The sequence below is a fragment of the Oncorhynchus nerka genome, linkage group LG27 (genome assembly GCF_034236695.1).
Source record: "Oncorhynchus nerka isolate Pitt River linkage group LG27, Oner_Uvic_2.0, whole genome shotgun sequence".
NCBI lineage: Eukaryota > Metazoa > Chordata > Actinopteri > Salmoniformes > Salmonidae > Oncorhynchus > Oncorhynchus nerka.
In genome coordinates this window covers 77,763,776-77,785,583 of record NC_088422.1, presented here as the reverse complement: position 1 = coordinate 77,785,583, position 21,808 = coordinate 77,763,776, and the positions used below count along the sequence as shown (strand labels likewise).

General features: G+C 42.1%; 1 protein-coding gene across 1 annotated transcript in view; it reads right to left on the bottom strand.

The window, feature by feature from the left end:
* LOC115112472 (leucine-rich repeat-containing protein 49-like) overlaps window positions 1-21,808 on the bottom strand; it is a 60,473-nt gene that overhangs the window by 21,217 nt on the left and 17,448 nt on the right. The window contains exons 9-11 of the mRNA XM_029639558.2: window positions 7,284-7,345; window positions 2,057-2,204; window positions 279-362 (exon numbers count right to left, since the gene is read on the bottom strand). Of these exons, the coding sequence (XP_029495418.1) occupies window positions 279-362; window positions 2,057-2,204; window positions 7,284-7,345 (294 nt within the window). The remainder of the gene's footprint in view (window positions 1-278; window positions 363-2,056; window positions 2,205-7,283; window positions 7,346-21,808) is intronic.

The window sequence follows — 21,808 nt, the reverse complement described above, 5'->3', positions numbered from 1 at the left end:
AAAGCCACAAAATATTTGAAATATTTGGTTAATTACTGAAACTCTCACCAGCTAGTCTGCTCAGTCCTTATCACTGACCTGTGACATTATTTGGATTCTATTTTATCATTGTGGAAATTGGCCTCTTATGTGACAATCTACCAGCTAACATCAGTTTGATGTCAGAGCAGAAGTATATATTGGTCAGTCAACATGGCCAGATATCTGCGATAGTAACAGTATAGTACAGTATGTTAAACACAAATATGGACAGAGTCAACATAGGGAAAGTCAGGTACCTTGTGCATGGCCTGCTTGTGACTCTCCCTCTTCTTCTCATCCTCCTTCCGGGCCGTGACGCAGGCCATACGTCGCTCCTCCTCCTGCAGAAAAGAGGGTCAATATCACAATCAGGGTGTCGCTGCATTCATGGACAAGACTGAATTATTCAACATGAGACAGAGGCACAGTCAGAATAATGTATATTATGTCAGCTGCAGGTTTTCCCTCTGCAGGAAGGACCAGTTGGAGAGGCAGCATCTCCTGCTGCATCACAGGATAATCTGTCTGTCTGATATTCGGCTGCAGCCTCATCTGAACTGAGCCCAGCTGTTTGGGTGTGCCAGGCAGAGCTCCCAGCATGCAATGCACCAGCAGAGACAATCTGAGACTGCCAGCTTAGCTCTAGGGGATGTTTAGCGCTGGCTACTCTGTGACGATTCGGCTGAGAAAGGATTCCTTGATATGGTTCACTCAAAATGCTGCAATGGCTCCAGAATCAAAGCGCTATCTTTCATACCCTTTGCAAAATGTTTTTGCTATAAGGGAAAGTCTTTTAGCAAAAATACTTTGTAATAAAAAAGTTAAATCAGTATGTGAAATGTTGTATTTTTCTATTTTATTAGGATCCCCATTAGCTGTTGCAAAAGCAGCAGCTACTCTTCCTGGGATCCACACAAAACATGAAACATAATACAGAATGACATAATACAGAATATCAATAGACAAGAACAGCTCAAGGACAGAGCTACATACATTTTTTTTTAAAGGCACACGTAAACTACATATCAATGCATACACACAAACTATCTAGGTCAAATAGAGGAGAGGCGTTGTGCCGCGAGGTGTTGCTTTATCTGTTTTTTTTAAACCAGGTTTGCTGTTTATTTGAGCAATATGAGATGGAAGGAAGTTCCATGCAATAAGGGCTCAAATCAGTTTGAGTAGAGGACCTTAAGTGCTCTCACAACTAGGCTATTTGTAATAGTATCAATAATGCATTGTCATCATTTCCCACTAATTAGTAGACTAGAACATCAGGTGAAATAACACTGAAAATATTTGGTCATTAACACTGTTAATTTCCCCCTGAACAAACCCAGTCTGTTGTGTTGACACAGATATCCCACAAGGAGCAACGGTAACCATTTCCTGGGATCTATTGATTCTATTCTGGCTCAAAGCAAGAGGAGTTCAGCTCCTCCACATCTGCAGCCAACTTTAACCCGTATTTTACTCATACATTATATCTGCCTGCCTTGGCACTGACAGCAAGTATGTTATATCTCAAACTATGTTACTACCAGTCAGTGCTCATCTGTGGAAAGTTGTACAAATCAGATTGTGATTCTGATCTCAGGAGGACTTGCCCATCCTATTGGCTGCAGGGCCATTCCTCCATATTCTAAGGGCAATGTGTGTGTGTGGTACCTCAGGGTTCATGTAGCCTACAAGCTCAGACCTGGGTGTTGCCTGACTGCTTAATAGCTTTCAAATGCATGAACCTCTGAACTCAAGTGTCTCGTATGTATTGTGAATACAATGACATCATGTTTGACAGGCAATTTGGCTTTTATGCCTATGGATATCAAGCATGTGGTAGTGTCAAGGATTCTATAAAGTGTTGCTTTACAGAATCCTTGTAGTATTTACAAGCCAAGGCCAACATGCAGTATTTACAAGCCAATGTGTTGTTATACCTTGCATGACTCCTGAAAATACACACAAAAACACAACCACAGCCACGCAAACTCAACCACATACAAGGATACAGACACACACCGAGCGTATATCTTACCGTGACACGTTTCATGTCCAGCTGTCTGAGTTGAAGCACACAGCGCAAGGCGGCCTGCTTGTACCATGTCTCCAGGGCTACTGGGTTCCCATCCAGGGTGAGCTCATAAAGGGAGCACGACTCTCCCAGGCAGGCTAGCTCATCAAAACTACACACAGAGTGAGAAAACACACACCACACAGGTCATTAACAACTATCAATGGGACAAATACTATATCAAATCAAATCTAACTTTGTTTGTCACATGCGCCAAATACAACAGGTGTAGACTTTACCGTAAAATGCTTACTTACAAGCACTTAACCAACAATGCAGTTTTAAGAAAATAGAGTTAAGAAAATATTTACTAAATAAACTAAAGTAAAAAAAAATGTTTTAAGTAACACAATAAAATAACAATAATGTGGCTATATATACACGGGATACTGGTACCGAGTCAATGTGCAGGGGTACAGGTTAGTCAAGTTAATTTGTACATGTAGGTAGGGGTAAAGTGACTATGCATTAATAATAAACAGCGAGTAGCAGCAGTGTACAAACAAAAGGGGGGGGGGGGTCAAGCAAATAGTCCGGGTGGCCATTTAATGAATTGTTCAGCAGTCTTATGGCTTGGGGGTAGAAGCTGTTAAGGAGCCTTTTGGACCTAGACTTGGCGCTCCAGTACCGCTTGCTGTGCGGTAGCAGAGAGAACAGTCCATGTCTTGGGCTTTCCTCAGACATTTTTGGGGCTGCTGAGTGGCACAGCAGTCTAAGGCACTGCATCTCAGTGCTTGAGACGTCACTACAGACACCCTGGTTCGAATCCAGGCTGTATCACAACCGGCCGTGATTGGGAGTCCCATAGGTCGTTCATGTTTGGCCGGTGTAGGCCGTCATGGTAAATAGGAATTTGTTCTTAACTGACTTGCCTAGTTAAATAAAGGTTAAATTAAAAAATATATATAGGTCCTGGATGGCAGGAAGCTTGGCCCCAGTGATGTACTGGGCTGTAAGCAATACCCTCTGTAGCGCATTATGGTCAGATGCCGAGCGGTTGCCATACCAGGCGCTGATGCAACTATATGTTCATATAATGAGTAATTCACTTACAAAAGCTCCCCCAAACTAAATTTTTGTTGAATTAACCTTATAATCCATAAATCGACACTACCACCAGGGAAGAGGGCCCGTATTCACAAAGAGTCTCAGATTAGGAATACTGATCTAGGATCAGGTCTCCTTAGTCCATATAATATTATTAAGGCAAAATGGATCCAATATTACCTCTACTACCCTAAGACCCTTTTTGAATACCCAGGGCCCAGAACTCAACAAAAATAAAACATGGAAACGTGCTAATTGGGCCTGGGACTGGCAGTGGAAGAAGGCATTGAAAGTAACAGACATGGCCTGGGGCTGGCCGTGGAAGAAGGCATTGAAAGTAACAGACAAGAAGGCATTGAAAGTAACAGACATGGCCTGGGGCTGGCAGTGGAAGAAGGCATTGAAAGTAACAGACATGGCCTGGGGCTGGCAGTGGAAGAAGGCATTGAAAGTAACAGACATGGCCTGGGGCTGGCAGTGGAAGAAGGCATTGAAAGTAACAGACATGGCCTGGGGCTGGCAGTGGAAGAAGGCATTGAAAGTAACAGACATGGCCTGGGGCTGGCAGTGGAAGAAGGCATTGAAAGTAACAGACATGGCCTGGGGCTGGCAGTGGAAGAAGGCATTGAAAGTAACAGACATGGCCTGGGGCTGGCAGTGGAAGAAGGCATTGAAAGTAACAGACATGGCCTGGGGCTGGCAGTGGAAGAAGGCATTGAAAGTAACAGACATGGCCTGGGGCTGGCAGTGGAAGAAGGCATTGAAAGTAACAGACATGGCCTGGGGCTGGCAGTGGAAGAAGGCATTGAAAGTAACAGACATGGCCTGGGGCTGGCAGTGGAAGAAGGCATTGAAAGTAACAGACATGGCCTGGGGGCATTGAAAGTAACAGACATGGCCTGGGGCTGGCAGTGGAAGAAGGCATTGAAAGTAACAGACATGGCCTGGGGGCTGGCAGTGGAAGAAGGCATTGAAAGTAACAGACATGGCCTGGGGCTGGCAGTGGAAGAAGGCATTGAAAGTAACAGACATGGCCTGGGGCTGGCAGTGGAAGAAGGCATTGAAAGTAACAGACATGGCCTGGGGCTGGCAGTGGAAGAAGGCATTGAAAGTAACAGACATGGCCTGGGGCTGGCAGTGGAAGAAGGCATTGAAAGTAACAGACATGGCCTGGGGCTGGCAGTGGAAGAAGGCATTGAAAGTAACAGACATGGCCTGGGGCTGGCAGTGGAAGAAGGCATTGAAAGTAACAGACATGGCCTGGGGCTGGCAGTGGAAGAAGGCATTGAAAGTAACAGACATGGCCTGGGGCTGGGTGAACAGAGTTTTAGATGGGAAGACAATAACTAGGCTAAACAGGGTGGTAGGTAGCCAAGCTAACTAGGGTGGCAGGTGAACTAGTGGTTAGGAGCATTGGGCCAATGAACGAATGGTCGCTGGTTCAAATCCTCGAGCTGACTAGGTGAAAATAATTGGTCTATGTGCCCTTGAGCAAGACACATAATCCTAATTGCTCCTGTAAATCACTCTGAATAAGAACGTCTGCTCAATGACAAAAATGGAAATGTAATGTAAACAGTACAGTCGGTTCACCACAAATATGAAAATAAATATTGTTCTGGGCACTGTTTACAGAGAGGACTTCTGATCGGCCTAATTTGTGATAATGATCGCTTCAACCAAAGGCTTTGCTGAGCCTGGGATGGCTTCTCCCTCAGCTACAGCTATGCAGACGTCAAATAAAGGCACGTGTTATCCACCAGGACTTCACTGTGCGATGATTATAGTAGCCTACATTTCTCAGACGATTTAAATCAAAAGGCTCAAGGATCAAATGCAGAGGACCAAATGCAAACCAGATTAGACTAGATGTTGTATTTTGCCATCTTTCTAGATTTACAGTTGAAGTCGGAAGTTTACATACACCTTAGCCAAATACATTTAGACTCAGTTTTTCAGAATTCCTGACATTTAATCCTAGTAAAAATTCCCTTCTTAGGTCAGTTAGGATCACCACTTTATTTTAAGAATGTGAAATGTCAGAATAATAGTGGAGAGAATTATTTATTTCAGCTTTAATTTAATTTATTTCTTTCACAATCCCAGTGGGTCAGAAGTTTACATACACGCTATTAGTATTTTGGCAACATTGCCTTTAAATTGCTTAACTTGGGTAAAACGTTTTGGGTAGCCTTCCAGAAGCTTCCCACAATAAATTGGGAGAATTTTGGCCCATTCCTCCTGACAGAGCTGGTGTAACTGAGTCAGGTTTGTAGGCCTCCTTGCTCGCACACATTTTTTTCAGTTCTGCCCACAAATGTTCTATGGGATTGAGGTCATGACTTTGTGATGGCCACTACAATACCTTGACTTTGTTGTCCTTAAGCCATTTTGCCACAACTTTGGAAGTATGCTTGAGGTCATTGTCCATTTGGAAGACCCATTTGCAACCAAGCTTTAACTTCCTGACTGATGTCTTGAGATGTTGCTTCAATATATCCACATAATTTTCATGCCTCATGATGCCATCTATTTTGTGAAGTGCACCAGTCCCTCCTGCAGCAAAGCACCCCCACAACATGATGCTGCCAACCCCGTGCTTCAGGGTTGGAATGTTGTTCTTCTGCTTGCAAGCCACCCCCTTTTTCCTCCAAATGTAATGATGGTCATTATGGCCAAACAGTTATATTTTTGTTTCATCAGACCAGAGGACATTTGCAAACCATAGTCTGGCTTTTTTATGGTGGTTTTGGAGCAGTGGCTTCTTCCTTGCTGAGTGGACTTCAGGTTATGTCGATATAGGACTTGTTTTACTGTGGATATAGATACTTTTGTAACTGTTTCCTCCAGCATCTTCACAAAGTCCTTTGCTGTTGTTCTGGGATTGATTTGCACTTTTTGCACCAAAGTACGTTCATCTCTAAGAGACAGAACATGTCTCCTTCCTGAGCGGTATGGCGGCTGCCTCCCATGGTGTTTATACTTGTGTACTGTTGTTTGTACAGATGAACGTGGTACCTTCAGGCGTTTGTAAATTGCTCCCAAGGATGAACCGGACTTCTGGAGGTCTACAATTGTTTTCTGAGGTCTTGGCTGATTTCTTTTGATTTTCCCATGATGTCAAGCAAAGAGGCACTGAGTTTGAAGGTAGGCCTTGAAATACATCCACATGGGCACCTCCAATTGACTCAAATGATGTCAATTAGCCAATCTGAAGCTTCTAAAATCATGACATCATTTTCTAAGCTGTTTAGTGTATGTACACTTCCGACCCACTGGAATTGTGATACAGTGAATTATAAGTGAAATAATCTGTCTGTAAACAATTGTTGGAAAAATGACTTGTGTCATGCACAAAGTAGATGTCCTAACCGACTTGCCAAAACTATAGTTTGTTAACAAGAAATTTGTGGAGTGGTTGAAAAACAAGTTTTAATGACTCCAACCTAAGTGTATGTAAACTTCTGACTTCAACTGTATATAAGCTTTATGTTTGGGCAAGGCAGGGTTTTAATTATTTATTTACTGCCTAAAACAGAGTGGGCTAGCAAGAGCTGCCATGAGAAATTAATCACATCAGGAGTCAACTGTGGCCCTCTGGACTGGCAACACTGTCTTATTAAATCAGGACTTCACAGGACCGTTTTCACAGTCAGAGACAGTGCTACTTCAGCATTCAGCCTCTGTCCTCCTGACTGAACTCAATGACAACTCCACTGTTTATATAAGGCTAAGGGAGGCAAAAGGCAAAGCCAAAAACCACACAAGGAAAAAAGAGCAGGGGTTTGAAAACACTCCCTCCACAGTAACAAAACAGACTTTCCATTCATGAGACACGCCGACACACCATCTCTTAGCAACCCAGCAGTATAGTAGGTTGTTAGTCACTAGGGTAGGGAGAGACTGCCCTCCCCAGCAGTACAGTAGGTTATTAGCCACTGGGGAAGGGAGAGACTGCCCACCTCAGCAGTCATTCAGTGTGTGCTCAGACAGAAAGAGAGAGAGGCAGTATGGGTCCTCCTCTGCAGCAGAGGCCAGGCCCAGCCCTGAGCTATAGGGAGCTGCCTGGGAGGGGAACCTGCCAGCACTGAGATCTGTGGAGAGGAGGGGGTTAAGCAGTAGCAGCAGTAGCAGCAGATCTTACCTGGTGATGCTGTTGCAGCTGAGAAAGAGGCGCTGGAGGCAGGGCAGCTGGTCCACCTCTGTCTAGACAAAGAGAGGGAGAGAAAGAGGGGGATGAAGAGAGGAGAGGGGGCTCTAGAGGGGTTTGAGTTGTGGTAGCGGTGGGGCACTGCACAGTCACAGCGCGGCTCAGACCTTCCCATCCCTCTCCATTCCCTCAGTCACCTTGCAGCTCCCAGCTCCGGCATACAGCCCCATCCGCCCTGCGCGCGCAGGCACACTGCCGCGGCTGCACAGAGAGGGGAGGGGGAGAGCAAGGAGAAGGGGAGGGAGAGGAGAGTGCGCTAATGCAGAGATCCCCTGCTGCAGGAGCTTGCTCACTCACTCCGCTTATAGAAGAGAGAGAGAAAGAGAGAAAGAAAGAGGGGGCTACTGGCACACAGACACACACAGTGACACACACAGTGACACACACAGAGACACAGCCCAGCAGCAGCAGAAGAACAAAGGGAAGGCGACAGCGATATGGGCAAATTATGAATTCAACAGGAATAGATTAAAGTCTCCAGTGATGCCGATGTCATGGAATCTGTTTCATCATCAGGCTGTTTCAGGATCAATGGAGGAGAGAGTCTGGGGGAGGATGGGAGAATGTGAGGAGGACCAGCAGGCTGGCTGGTTATGAGAGAGACACAGAGGCACAGGCAATGTCACAGCCAGCTACAGGAGAGTAGGACAGGGGGATGGCAGTGGGGATGACGTGTTCAGCCTCGTAGGGCAGGGAAACCTCATTAGCTGCAACTTTAGAAGCCTTTTATGAGGATGAATGACATGCGCTGGGATGCGTGTGTGTGTGTGCGTGTGTGTGGACACTGCCATGAGGGACTTAAAGCGCTGCGTCAGCCCATACAGCCTCCACCTGCACTGCCTGTATCTCTGCCTCTCATCAGACAACAAGAGCTTAACCTAGTAGCCATCCACATAAGCTCCCTCTACACTACCACAATACTCATCCACATAAACTCCCTCTACACTACCACAATACTCATCCACATAAACTCCCTCCACACTACCTCAATACTCATCTACATAAACTCCTTCTGCGCTGCCCCAATACTAATCCACATAACCTCCCTCTACACTACCACAATACTAATCCACATAAACTCCCTCTACACTACCACAATACTCATCCACATAAACTCCCTCTACACTACCACAATACTCATCCACATAAACTCCCTTTACACTGACACAATACTCATCCACATAAACTCCCTTTACACTGACACAATACTCATCCACATAAACTCCCTCTACACTACCACGATACTCATCCGTACAAACTCATTCTACACTACCACAATACATATCCACGTGAACTCCCTCTACACCACCACAATACTCATCCGTACAAACTCATTCTACACTACCACAATACATATCCACATAAACTCCCTCTACACTGCCACAATACTCATATGCATAAATTCCCTCTACACTCCACAATATCCATCAACATAAACTCCCTCCACACTACCACAATACTCATGAACATAAACTCCCTCTACACTGCCACAATACTCATCCACATAAACTCCCACTACACTACTACAATACTCATCAACATAAACTCCCACTACACTAATACAATACTCATCAACATAAACTCCCACTACACTACCATAATCCACATCCACACACGCTCACAAGCTCACCCCTATCCCCCATTCTAACAACCCAAACGCCCACCTGCCAGATTAGCCTAATGGAGGCACTCCTTGTGTGGGTGAAAGACGTGATGCCCAGTTATGGTGGATTCCCTCTGATCAGTCTACTACACCTGGTCGTCTACTACAGCTCTCACTATGCCGAGGGCCAACTGGTCCGCCACAAGACTAAAGCACAACATTTACTGTGTAATGGCCATGCTGACCTCTAAAGCCATATCCATGCTCTCTGTTACATGAATCAGATCTGAGGGGCTTGGCCATTTAGTTCTGTTTATTAATTAGACCTTTTAAAAAACAAGTACACACAAAACTTGACAAACCCATACATGCACATGAGTAAAATCATAGAGGATAACACACAATAAAGTCTGGGACTTATTTTCATTGTGGTCCTCTTGAAACAAGATGGCTAGGCAAGATCGAACACAGTTAAACACAGTACGGCATTGAGATAATTAAACATAAAAACAAAGAAGAATAAAATCTCATCATTGCAGTTACATTCATATGGGCACAGAAGACAAAAAAAAAAATAATAATCATATTTTTAATATATATATTTTTTAATACCCGAAACATACAATATACTTGCAGTGAAGACGCTCAACAACTACATCATACCATACCAGTCATCCAACAGAGTCCCATTCAGAGTGACACACAGAAGCATCCAGGGTCAATACCCTGCTCAAGCACACGTTGACAGATCTCCCACCAGGCCAAAAAACGTGAACCCGAACCCTCCAAGATCCCCCCCACAGTTCCCCAATAGCTGTCCCTCAACCATTCGAGACCCCTCCCAAAGTCCCTCCCAAGAAAAGAAAAAATACAATTAATTCCATTCCCCACGCCCAAGAACCCCCCAATGCACCAACAACCAAGAGAATGAACTAAAGAGAAAAAAGGAAAAGACAGAAGAAAACAGCAAACAACAATGCAAAACATTTTTAAATTAAAAATAAAATATTAAAACAAAGGACATCAAGGACAACTAAAATCATAACAGCAATGCTAACTGTATATGTTTGTGTGCATGTCTATGTTTGTGTGCATGTCTGGCACTATTACATGTATGTGTATGTTCTTGTATGCGTTTATTTGAATGAGAGTGTGTGTATATATGTACAAACACCTGCACAGCATCAGCCTCAAGCAAACCGGCATTAGTTGTAAAAACACTTCCCCTCAGTGTCATTCAAACATACTTTTTATTATGTTTAATTTAGACTTTAAAAAAAACTTTTATCTTTGGCCATCATTCTATCTCCCGCACAGCAACTCCACTCCCACTTGTCTCCAATTCCACATCCCAACCCTCAGCTTCCCTCAGCCCATCCCATCTATCTCTGCTGGCCACCCACAGCCCATCTCATCTATCTCTGCTGGCCACCCACAGCCCATCTCATCTATCTCTGCTGGCCACCCACAGCCCATCTCATCTATCTCTGCTGGCCACCCACAGCCCATCTCATCTATCTCTGCTGGCCACCCACAGCCCATCTCATCTATCTCTGCTGGCCACCCACAGCCCATCTCATCTATCTCTGCTGGCCACGCACTTCGGGTTTTTATGCAACACATATCTTTCAACTATGCTGTGATCGAATAGAATTCACAGATTGCGAGTTAAAGATAAATACTTTTACTAAGAGTATTAGTATATTAGTAATTGACTGACCCGGTCTCGCCAGATCTCCTAACAGTACTATTTCTAGGATCAATTTTAGATCAATGCTATCCATTTTCAGCCATTCCTGAACCTGAGACCAGAAACAGGCTACCTGAGGGCAATACCAAAATAAATGGTCCATTGATTCTGTATCCTCACAACAAAATCTGCTGAGCTTCAATGATTTTATGCCCCAAATATTCAAAATTTTGTTGATGGCAAAAATTCTATATAATAATTTTAGCTGAAAAGCACAAAGTCTTGAATCTTGCGTTGTTTTATATATCAACTCATACACCCTGTACCATGGAATCGGTACATCAAAAATCTCTTCCCAACTATTTTGCAATCTGTATGGCACCGCTGTCAACATCCTGGTCCTCAAATGAACCTGACATGCTTTCCAATTTGTGTTATTTTTAATCCTCCACCAGTTTTGATCCTTTATATTGGGCAGACAGACCAGTTCCCAACCTCCTCCTGCTGCCACCTGCCTCCTCCATTTTTGGGGTAATGCTGTAATCAATTGGTTGTACTCTTGGATTGAGCAGACCTTCGCGTACAATTCTGATAACTTAATGAAGGACATAACTCTACCATTCCAATTTACAATATAATTTAAGAACAAAATACCCTTTTCAAACATCTTTCCCATAAATACATGTATTTTATCAAACAGCACACTTGAGTTTAGCCATAATATTTGTTCTATCTTTTCAGGTGATGAAATTGAAATTGTAGCCAACATTGCAATGCTTGTTTGAAAAAGAGAGATACTTTGAAAAAAGTGTAATTATCAATTAATTGAAAATGAGACATGGCAATCTGCACAAAGGCAAAACGGCAATTTTTAAACAATCAATGAGCTTTTCTTAGTAATCTACTTGAGAACCATTTAGGGTTCAAGTAAAACTTTTGAATAAGTGAAGCTTTTAGAGAGAGGTTTAGCGCTTTTATATTTAATCATCTCAACCCACCCAATTCATATTCATTATATAGAAAGAAACATTTTATTTTGTCTGTTTTAGCATCCCAGATAAAGTGATTTTTTTTTGCTCATATGATTTGAAAAATGAATCATCAGGAGTAGGCAGTGCCATAAGTAAGTGAATAAACTGAGATATGACTAAGGAGTTAATCAGGGCAAGTTTTCCATAAAAAGACAGGTATTTACCTCTCCATGGTTGCAGGATTTTCTATTGAAATTCATTGTGGAGAGCTTATTTATATCTTTTGTGATATGAATACCAAGTATGTCTACTTCACCATCAGCCCATTTTATATGTAAACTGCAGGGTAATGTAAACGTTTTATTTTTTAAAGATCCAATATGTAATATTGTACACTTAGGTTAATAATTAGGTTTTAGTCCAGAGAGTACAAAAAAGTTATCTAGATCTTCAACGAGACATTGCAAGGATCTAGCTTGCGCATTTAATATAAAACTTGAGTCATCGGCATTCATGGACACCTTTGTTTTTAAGCCTTGGATTTCTAATCCTCTAATTTTGTTATTGGATCTGATTTTAATAGCTAGCATTTCGACGGCCATAGCGAAATGATATGGTGACAGCGGACACCCTTGTTGAACAACTTTTCACAATTCAAACTCTCTGAGAAGTAGCCGTTATTTACTATTTTACACCTGGGGTTGCTGTACATTATTTTTACCCATTTTATAAGAGAATTACCGAAATTGAAAAAATACAGGCATTTATAAATAAAATCCAGCCGGCCTTTTTAAAATCCACTATGAATACCAGGCCTGCTTCTTAGATGTTTCATGATGTTCTATTATTTCTAGTAGTTGTCAAATATTATCTCCAATGTATCGTCCATGTAAAAACCTTGTCTTATCAGGAGGAATACCTTGTAAAACTCTTAATTCTGAGTGCTATGCATTTAGCTAGTATTTTTGCATCACAACATTGAAGTGGAAGGGGCCTCCAGTTTTTTAGATAGACTGGGTCTTTATATTTGCCATCTGGGTCTGGTTTTAATAATAGAGAAATCAGACCTTCCGGCTGAGTACCTGACAGAATACCATTTCTATAGGAGTATTTAAAACAATCTAACAATGGAGCTTTTAGTATATGAAAACAGGCTTGATATACCTCTACCGGTATGCCGTCAAGCCCTGGGTTTTTTCCAGACTGAAAGGATTTAATAGCTTCAAAAAGTTCTTCCTCTGTAATTTGGCCTTCGCACTGATCTTTCTGTACATTTGTTAATTTCCCATTCAGTGGGAGAGGATGACACGGAAAAGAGAACACCTACCTAAAATAATTAGCTTCCTCTTTTAAAATATAATCTGGAGATTCAAGAAGAATTTTGTGAATTTTTCTCCATATTCCATCCAGTTTGCTTTATTTTTGTAATAGATTACATTAGATCGTTCTTGAATAACTTCCTCAAGTTCTTTTTGTTTTTCCTCTAATTTATTTTGTATCTCCGTAGTATAATTTTTATTGCTATCTACCTGTACTATCAGTTAGTTCATGGATTCCCTTGTTAGTCTTGTCTCTTTAGCCAGAAACTGCTTTTTTATTAATTATTATTGATGAATAGTGAATTGAATGACCTCTGAAGGTACATTTAAAGGTATCCCAAACAATAAGGGGATTTGCTGAACCTACAGTTGAAAGTTTACATACACCTTAGCCAAATACATTTAAACTCAGTTTTTCACAATTCCTGATATTTAATCCAAGTACAAATTCCCTGTCTTAGGTCAGTTAGGATCACCACTTTACTTTAAGAATGTGAAATGTCAGAATAATAGTGGAGAGAATGATGTATTTCATCTTTTATTTATTTCATCATATTCCCAGTGGGTCAGAAGTTTACATACACTCAATTAGTATTTGGCAGCATTGCCTTTAAATGATTTAACTTGGGTCAAATGTTTTGGGTAGCCTTCCACAAGCTTCCAACAATAAATTGGGTGAATTTTGGCCCATTCCTCCCGACAGAGCTGGTGTAACTGAGTCTGGTTTGTAGGCCTCCTTGCTCGCACACACTTTTTCAGTTCTGCCCACAAATGTTCTATAGGATTGAGGTCAGGGCTTTATGATGGCCACCCCAATAACTTGACTTTGTTGTCCTTAAGCCATTTTGCCACAACTTTAGAAGTATGCTTGGGGTTATTGTCCATTTGGAAGACGCATTTGCGACCAAGCTTTAACTTCCTGACTGATGTCTTGTTGCTTCAAAAATATCCAGATAATTTTCCTTCCTCATGTTGCCATCTATTTGTGAAGTGCACCAGTCCCTCCTGCAGCAAAACACCCCCACAACATGATGCTGCCAGCCCCGGGCTTCACGGTTGAGATGTTGTTCTTCTGCTTGCAAGCCACCCCCTTTTTCCTCCAAACATAACGATGGTCATTATGGCCAAATAGTTATATTTTTGTTTCATTTTTATTTATTTATTTCACCTTTATTTAACCAGGTAGGCAAGTTGAGAACAAGTTCTCATTTACAATTGCGACCTGGCCAAGATAAAGCAAAGCAGTTCGACACAAACAACGACACAGTTACACATGGAGTAAAACAAACATACAGTCAATAATACAGTATAAACAAGTCTATATACGATGTGAGCAAATTAGGTGAGATAAGGGAGGTAAAGGCAAAAAAAAGGCCATGGTGGCAAAATAAATACAAAATAGCAAGTAAAACACTGGAATGGTAGATTTGCAGTGGAAGAATGTGAAAAGTAGAAATAAAAATAATGGGGTGCAAAGGAGCAAAATTAATTAATTAATTAATTAAATACTGTAGGGAAAGAGGTAGTTGTTTGGGATAAATTATAGGTGGGCTATGTACAGGTGCAGTAATCTTTGAGCTGCTCTGACAGTTGGTGCTTAAAGCTAGTGAGGGAGATAAGTGTTTCCAGTTTCAGAGATTTTTGTAGTTCGTTGCAGTCATTGGCAGCAGAGAACTGGAAGGAGAGGCGGCCAAAGAAAGAATTGGTTTTGGGGGTGACTAGAGAGATATACCTGCTGGAGCGTGTGCTACAGGTGGGAGATGCTATGGTGACCAGCGAGCTGAGATAAGGGGGGACTTTACCTAGCAGGGTCTTGTAGATGACATGGAGCCAGTGGGTTTGGCGACGAGTATGAAGCGAGGGCCAGCCAACGAGAGCGTACAGGTCGCAATGGTGGGTAGCATATGGGGCTTTGGTGACAAAACGGATTGCACTGTGATAGACTGCATCCAATTTGTTGAGTATGGTATTGGAGGCTATTTTGTAAATGACATCGCCGAAGTCGAGGATTGGTAGGATGGTCAGTTTTACAAGGGTATGTTTGGCAGCATGGGTGAAGGATGCTTTGTTGCGAAAAAGGAAGCCAATTCTAGATTTACCTTTGGATTGGAGATGTTTGATATGGGTCTGGAAGGAGAGTTTACAGTCTAACCAGACACCTAAGTATTTGTAGTTGTCCATGTATTCTAAGTCAGAGCCATCCAGAGTAGTGATGTTGAACAGGCGGGCAGGTGCAGGTAGCGATCGGTTGAAGAGCATGCATTTAGTTTTACTTGTATTTAAGAGCAATTGGAGGCCACGGAAGGAGAGTTGTATGGCTGCGTAGAGGTGGATCAGAGACTCACCAGCAGCAAGAGCGACATCATTGATTTAGCACGCCCAATTTTTCCATTTTTGATTTGTTAAAAAAGTTTGAAATATCCAATAAATGTCGTTCCACTTCATGATTGTGTCCCACTTGTTGTTGATTCTTCACAAAATAATACAGTTTTATATCTTTATGTTTGAAGCCTGAAATGTGGCAAAAGGTCGCAAAGTTCAAGGGGGCCAAATACTTTCGCAAGGCACTGTATACAGAGAAGAGAGTCGGTCCAAGAATTGAACCCTGTGGCACCCCCATAGAGACTGCCAGAGGTCCGGACAGCAGACCCTCCGATTTGACACACTGAACTCTATCAGAGAAGTAGTTGGTGAACCAGGCGAGGCAATCATTTGAGAAACCAAGGCTGTCGAGTCTGCCGATGAGGATGTGGTGATTGACAGAGTCGAAAGCCTTGGCCAGATCAATGAATACGGCTGCACAGTAATGTTTCTTATGGATGGCGGTTAAGATATCGTTTAGGACTTTGAGCGTGGCTGAGGTGCACCCATGACCAGCTCTGAAACCAGATTGCATAGCAGAGAAGGTATGGTGAGATTCGAAATGGTCGGTAATCTGTTTGGTGACTTGGCTTTCGAAGACCTTAGTAAGGCATGGTAGGATAGATATAGGTCTGTAACAGTTTGGGTCAAGAGTGTCCCCCCCTTTGAAGAGGGGGATGACCGCAGCTGCTTTCCAATCTTTGGGAATCTCAGACGACACGAAAGAGAGGTTGAACAGGCTAGTAATAGGGGTGGCAACAATTTCGGCAGATAATTTTAGAAAGAAAGGGTCCAAATTGTCTAGCCCGGCTGATTTGTAGGGGTCCAGATTTTGCAGCTCTTTCAGAACATCAGCTGAACGGATTTGGGAGAAGGAGAAATGGGGAAGGCTTGGGCGAGTTGCTGTGGGGGGTGCAGTGCTGTTGACCGGGGTAGGAGTAGCCAGGTGGAAAGCATGGCCAGCCGTAGAAAAATGCTTATTGAAATTCTCAATTATGGTGGATTTATCAGTGGTGACAGTGTTTCCTATCTTCAGTGCAGTGGGCAGCTGGGAGGAGGTGTTCTTATTCTCCATGGACTTTACAGTGTCCCAGAACTTTTTTGAGTTAGTGTTGCAGGAAGCAAATTTCTGCTTGAAAAAGCTAGCCTTGGCTCTTCTAACTGCCTGTGTATAATGGTTTCTAGCTTCCCTGAACAGCTGCATATCACGGGGGCTTTTCGATGCTAATGCAGAACGCCATAGGATGTTTTTGTGTTGGTTAAGGGCAGTCAGGTCTGGGGAGAACCAATGGCTATATCTGTTCCTGGTTCTAAATTTCTTGAATGGGGCATGCTTATTTAAGATGGTTAGGAAGACATTTAAAAAAAATATCCAGGCATCCTCTACTGACGGGATGAGATCAATATCCTTCCAGGATACCCCGGCCAGGTCGATTAGAAAGGCCTGCTCGCCTAAGTGTTTCAGGGAGCGTTTGACAGTGATGAGTGGAGGTCGTTTGACCGCTGACCCATTACGGATGCAGGCAATGAGGCAGTGATCGCTGAGATCTTGGTTGAAGACAGCAGAGGTGTATTTAGAGGGCAAGTTGGTTAGGATGATATCTATGAGGGTGCCCGTGTTTAAGGCTTTGGGGAGGTACCTGGTAGATTCATTGATAATTTGTGTGAGATTGAGGGCATCAAGCTTAGATTGTAGGATGGCTGGGGTGTTAAGCATGTTCCAGTTTAGGTCGCCTAGCAGCACGAGCTCTGAAGATAGATGGGGGGCAATCAGTTCACATATGGTGTCCAGAGCACAGCTGGGGGCAGAGGGTGGTCTATAGCAGGCGGCAACGGTGAGAGACTTGTTTTTAGAGAGGTGGATTTTTAAAAGTAGAAGTTCAAATTGTTTGGGTACAGACCTGGATAGTAGGACAGAACTATGCAGGCTATCTTTGCAGTAGATTGCAACACCGCCCCCTTTGGCAGTTCTATCTTGTCTGAAAATGTTGTAGTTTGGGATTAAAATTTCAGAATTTTTGGTGGTCTTCCTAAGCCAGGATTCAGACACAGCTAGAACATCCGGGTTGGCAGAGTGTGCTAAAGCAGTGAATAGAAATGTCCTCTGGTCATTGACCAGAGGACATTTCTCCAAAAAGTACCATCTTTGTCGCCATGTGCAGTTGCAAACCATAGTCTGGCTTTTTTATGGTGGTTTTGGAGCAATTGGCTTCTTTCTTGCTGAGCGGCCTTTCAGGTTATGTCGATATAGGACTCGTTTTTACTGGTGATATAGATACTTTGTACCTGTTTTCTCCAGCATTTTCACAAGGTCATTTTCTGTTGTTCTGCGATTGATTTGCACTTTTCGCACCAAAGTACGTCCATCTCTAGGAGACAGAAGGCGTCTCCTTCCTGAATGGTATGACGGCTGCGTGGTCCCTTGATGTTTATACTTGCGTACTATGGTTTGTACAGATGAACATGGTACTTTCAGGCTTTGTATATTGCTCCCAATGATGAACCAGACTTCTGGAGATCTACAATTGTTTTCTGAGGTCTTCTCTGATTTCTTTTGATTTTTCCATGATGTCAAGCAAAGAGGTACTGAGTTTGAAGGTAGCCTTAAAATACATCCACATGGACACCTCCAAATGACTCAAATTATGTCAATTAGCCTATCAGACGCTTCTAAAGCCATAACATGATTTTCTGGAATTTTCAAAGCTGTTTAAAGGCACAGTCAACTTAGTGTATGTAAACTTCTGACCCACCGGAATTGTGATACAGTGAATTATAAGTGAAATAATCTGTCTGTAAACAATTGTTGGAAAAATGACTTGTGTCATGCACAAAGTAGATGTCCTAACCGACTTGCCAAAACTATAGCTGTTAACAAGAAATTTTGTAGAGTGGTTGAAAAACGAGTTTTAATGACTCCAATCTAAGTTTATGTAAACTTCCGACTTCCAACTGTATATTAAACTGTAAAAATTCTGTTATAAATGATTGTGTCTTTGTTAAAAATAAGTTGACCCCATTCCTTTTTCCACGCAAGTTCATCTAATGATGTAGAGTGAGTTTCCTGTAAACAGTATGTTACATTCCTTTTCTTTTAGCCATGTAAAGACTGATCTTTTTTTTTTTACAATCTGTTAAACCGTTACAATTATAACTGGCTATACTTACTTCACCCCTTACCATAACTAGATACTATTCTCAGTCTAAATCGACCATCATTAGTGCTTGTAAAGTTACTGCCATCAGAGGTATTATGACAGTCAAAACTAGAGCTTTCAAATGTCTGATATTTCGAATTCAAGAAATAGGTTCTATCAATATTTGTTTTATTCCCTTGCCTGTTTTCCTGTGAGCCAATGCCACAAATGTTAGAAAATTGAGACAAGATATTATGTGTGTAGTAAATCTGAGTAGGTTGATGTGTATGATATTGGATGTGATTTAGTGAGAGTGTGTACAATGTCTGTATAAGAGTAAGACTATAATGAGTGATATCCCCCCCAAAAAATAACTCTGCCAATTTGCTTGGTTGAGTGTCTATGTGTGTAACATGAAGTTCATATAGCCTTAATATTCATGATGATAATTGTAATCCATAGCGTATCACCGTCATAGTTGCATCATAATTACATTTAACATAATTGAAAAACACATCCCAGCATTTCCATAGCAATTGACGTTTCACATGATCATGAAATAGACCTTGCATTACTCTAGAGACGGCTTCACTACAGTACAAATGTATTCCATACAATATGTTACTATTCCCCAATGCCCCTATTCTGATATCTTCCCATTGCTTGTTGTAAACATATATAAACTTGTAGACAAATACATACAAAAGATAGACAAATAATAAACACATTAAATTATAAAACACTTCTCGACAATAGAGAGAGAGTAAGAGAAAAGAAAAGAGAGAGAGAGTGAGAGACGAGAGCGAGATCAGGTGTGTGTGTGTGTGTATAAGTCTGTATGTGTAAGCGAGCATGTAATTGAGTATGTGTGTGTTCATATCCACTTCATAATGTTCAGATATTTTTACAGTTCCTATACTTTGTTTTTTTCGTAACCCGAAGTCCCTGTAGAATTTAGTACAGCCATGGTGTTATGAAGCGGTCTCGGAATAGCTGTCCATCCATAAAGAGTTTGTCCACAATGAGAAATACACACTTAACCTTCTCCCTTTGTTGCCTTTGTACCGGATACAGTCTCTTACGATGTTCGTTTATCTTCCTTGGAAATTGGTAATTGAGACCGAATTTGGTCTCTTTAAGCTCCCTTCCCCTGCTTTTGATCAGCTCCTTTTGTTGGTAGTGTTCAAATTTTGCGATGATCAGTCAGGGACCCTTGGTCTTGTCGCTCCGATCTCCAAGTCTGTGTACTCGGTGGAAAGCCACCTTGTTTACAGACTCTATAAGAAGTTTCAAGGCGGATTGCATGAATTCTCTGATCGCCCTCTGGATTATTGGATGCGTCCTCAGGAATCCCAGAAAAAAATAGATTTTCACGCATGCTACGACTTTGTATGTCTAGTAGCGACTCCTTAATTTCCCTGAGTAGAAAATCCACGTTGGAATTGTGGATTTTTACCTTGGCTGTGAGTGCCTTGTTTTCTCCTTGGAGCATGAGAACTCCAAACTCCCCCTCAGCCCTGCTACCTCCTCACACAACTTTTCCAGTGTTGCATGGATTCCAGCCAGAGCACTAGCCTCTACTTCAACAGTAAGTAAATTGTCTGTGTCTGTAGATTAATCTATCTTTTCTTTTTTTTTTAAGTTCTTTTGTGAGGTAGTCGGATCTTTCCATGATGGAGTATGTTGTTCCTCCATAGCGTAAAGCTAGTCGATTTCCCTTAGGATCTCCTTAGTATCAAGGTTGGCTCTTTACTGTAACCAGTTGTTTTACGAAACGATAACAATGAGTCTTTCCCACGATGACGACAGGTGTCTGTAGTACAGCCAGCTAGCACTCGCAGAATCCACACAAATAAATGGAACACAAACTTGCAGTCCCAGCCGTAAAGGCTAACCGCATCGTGGAATCCTTAGCAACAAAACTTTAGTTCTGATTCAAATCGATTTAATGAAACAATTTTAATATAAACAACAAACCGAGTGTAGACAGTACAATGTTATTAACTTTATTTTTCAGAGCTGCCCAGAGAGGACATCGTTTTTGTGGGCAGAGACAACTCATTCCACTCTGAGGCTCCAGTATACAAGAAATTACCTTTCTCAGCATTACTCCTGAACCTGTATAAGCGCACATTAGCAACACCTGATCTGGTGCTGTGATTGTGTGCATCCATAACATGGGAAAAGTAATCAATTAGATATCTGGGTGCAGAACCATAAATACTCCTGTAAACCAAACCAAGTCTAATCTGGGACACCCTAGCAGGTGAGTTTCTGAATGCAGCTCCTGCCTATGTGAGTATGTGGACTCACCTTCAATACTACCCTGATCAGCTTATTCTGGGCTATCTGGAGCTTCCCCTTTATGAGCTTAGATAAGCCCCCAAACCAGGAAGTAGTAGCATAGTCAAAACTGCATTGAATGAGGGAGTCCTTATCAAGCAGCTTGGACTTTCTAGACAAAAACTTGCATTAACCTTCTCTAGCACTTTAGTGGCCATGCTCACACCTCCCAAGCTTCCATCCCAGGTAGCTAACAGAGGTTTTAGTAGTCAGGACCTCACCCCCTAACACCACTCTGATTTCAGAGGACCAACACAATTTAGGTCTGGACCCTAAAATTATTTCCTCAGTTTTACCTAAGTGCAGAGACAGCTTATTATCTCCAAGCCATTTGCTAATGCTAGTAAGCGCTGTGCTAAGTATGCTCTCCAACATTGTTTTACTTTGTGAGACAACAGAAGTGTAGAGTCATCCACATAAAGGAAAAGACGGCAAGACCAAGCATCTTTTATATAGTTTATATACAGTAAAAACAGTAGAGGCCCAAGCACGTTCCCCTGCGGAACGCCATAACGTATTGATTTTGCCTGAGACAGTGAACTATTAACCTCTACTACTTGCTCCCTACCTGACAAATATAACTTTACCCAGCCTAGAGGGATACTGCTTAACCCCCGTGCCTCCAGTTTGGAGATTAGGACAGTGGTTAACTGTATGTCAAGCAGTACCATTCCACATAGATTTCCCTCATTAATCTCTTTTCAGATGAAGTCCATGAAGTAAAGTAGACATGAATCAGTGTAGTATGTTCTTCTAAAACCAGACTTAAAATGATGCATTAGACTGTTTGTTGACATATTCATAATTTTCTCATGTGCAACTCTCTCCAGGATATTTGGTGTTACACTAAGGATATATACAGGCTTATAATTCATAGGGTCAGACTTTATCCCCCTCTTATACAGAGGTATAACTTTAGCTTGTTTCATGTCTCTGCGAAAGATGCCATGTTCAAGAGAGAGGTTAATGATATGCGTAATACAAGGGGCAATTTGCTCAGCAGAATCTCTAAGAAACCTTGTAGGAATATTATCC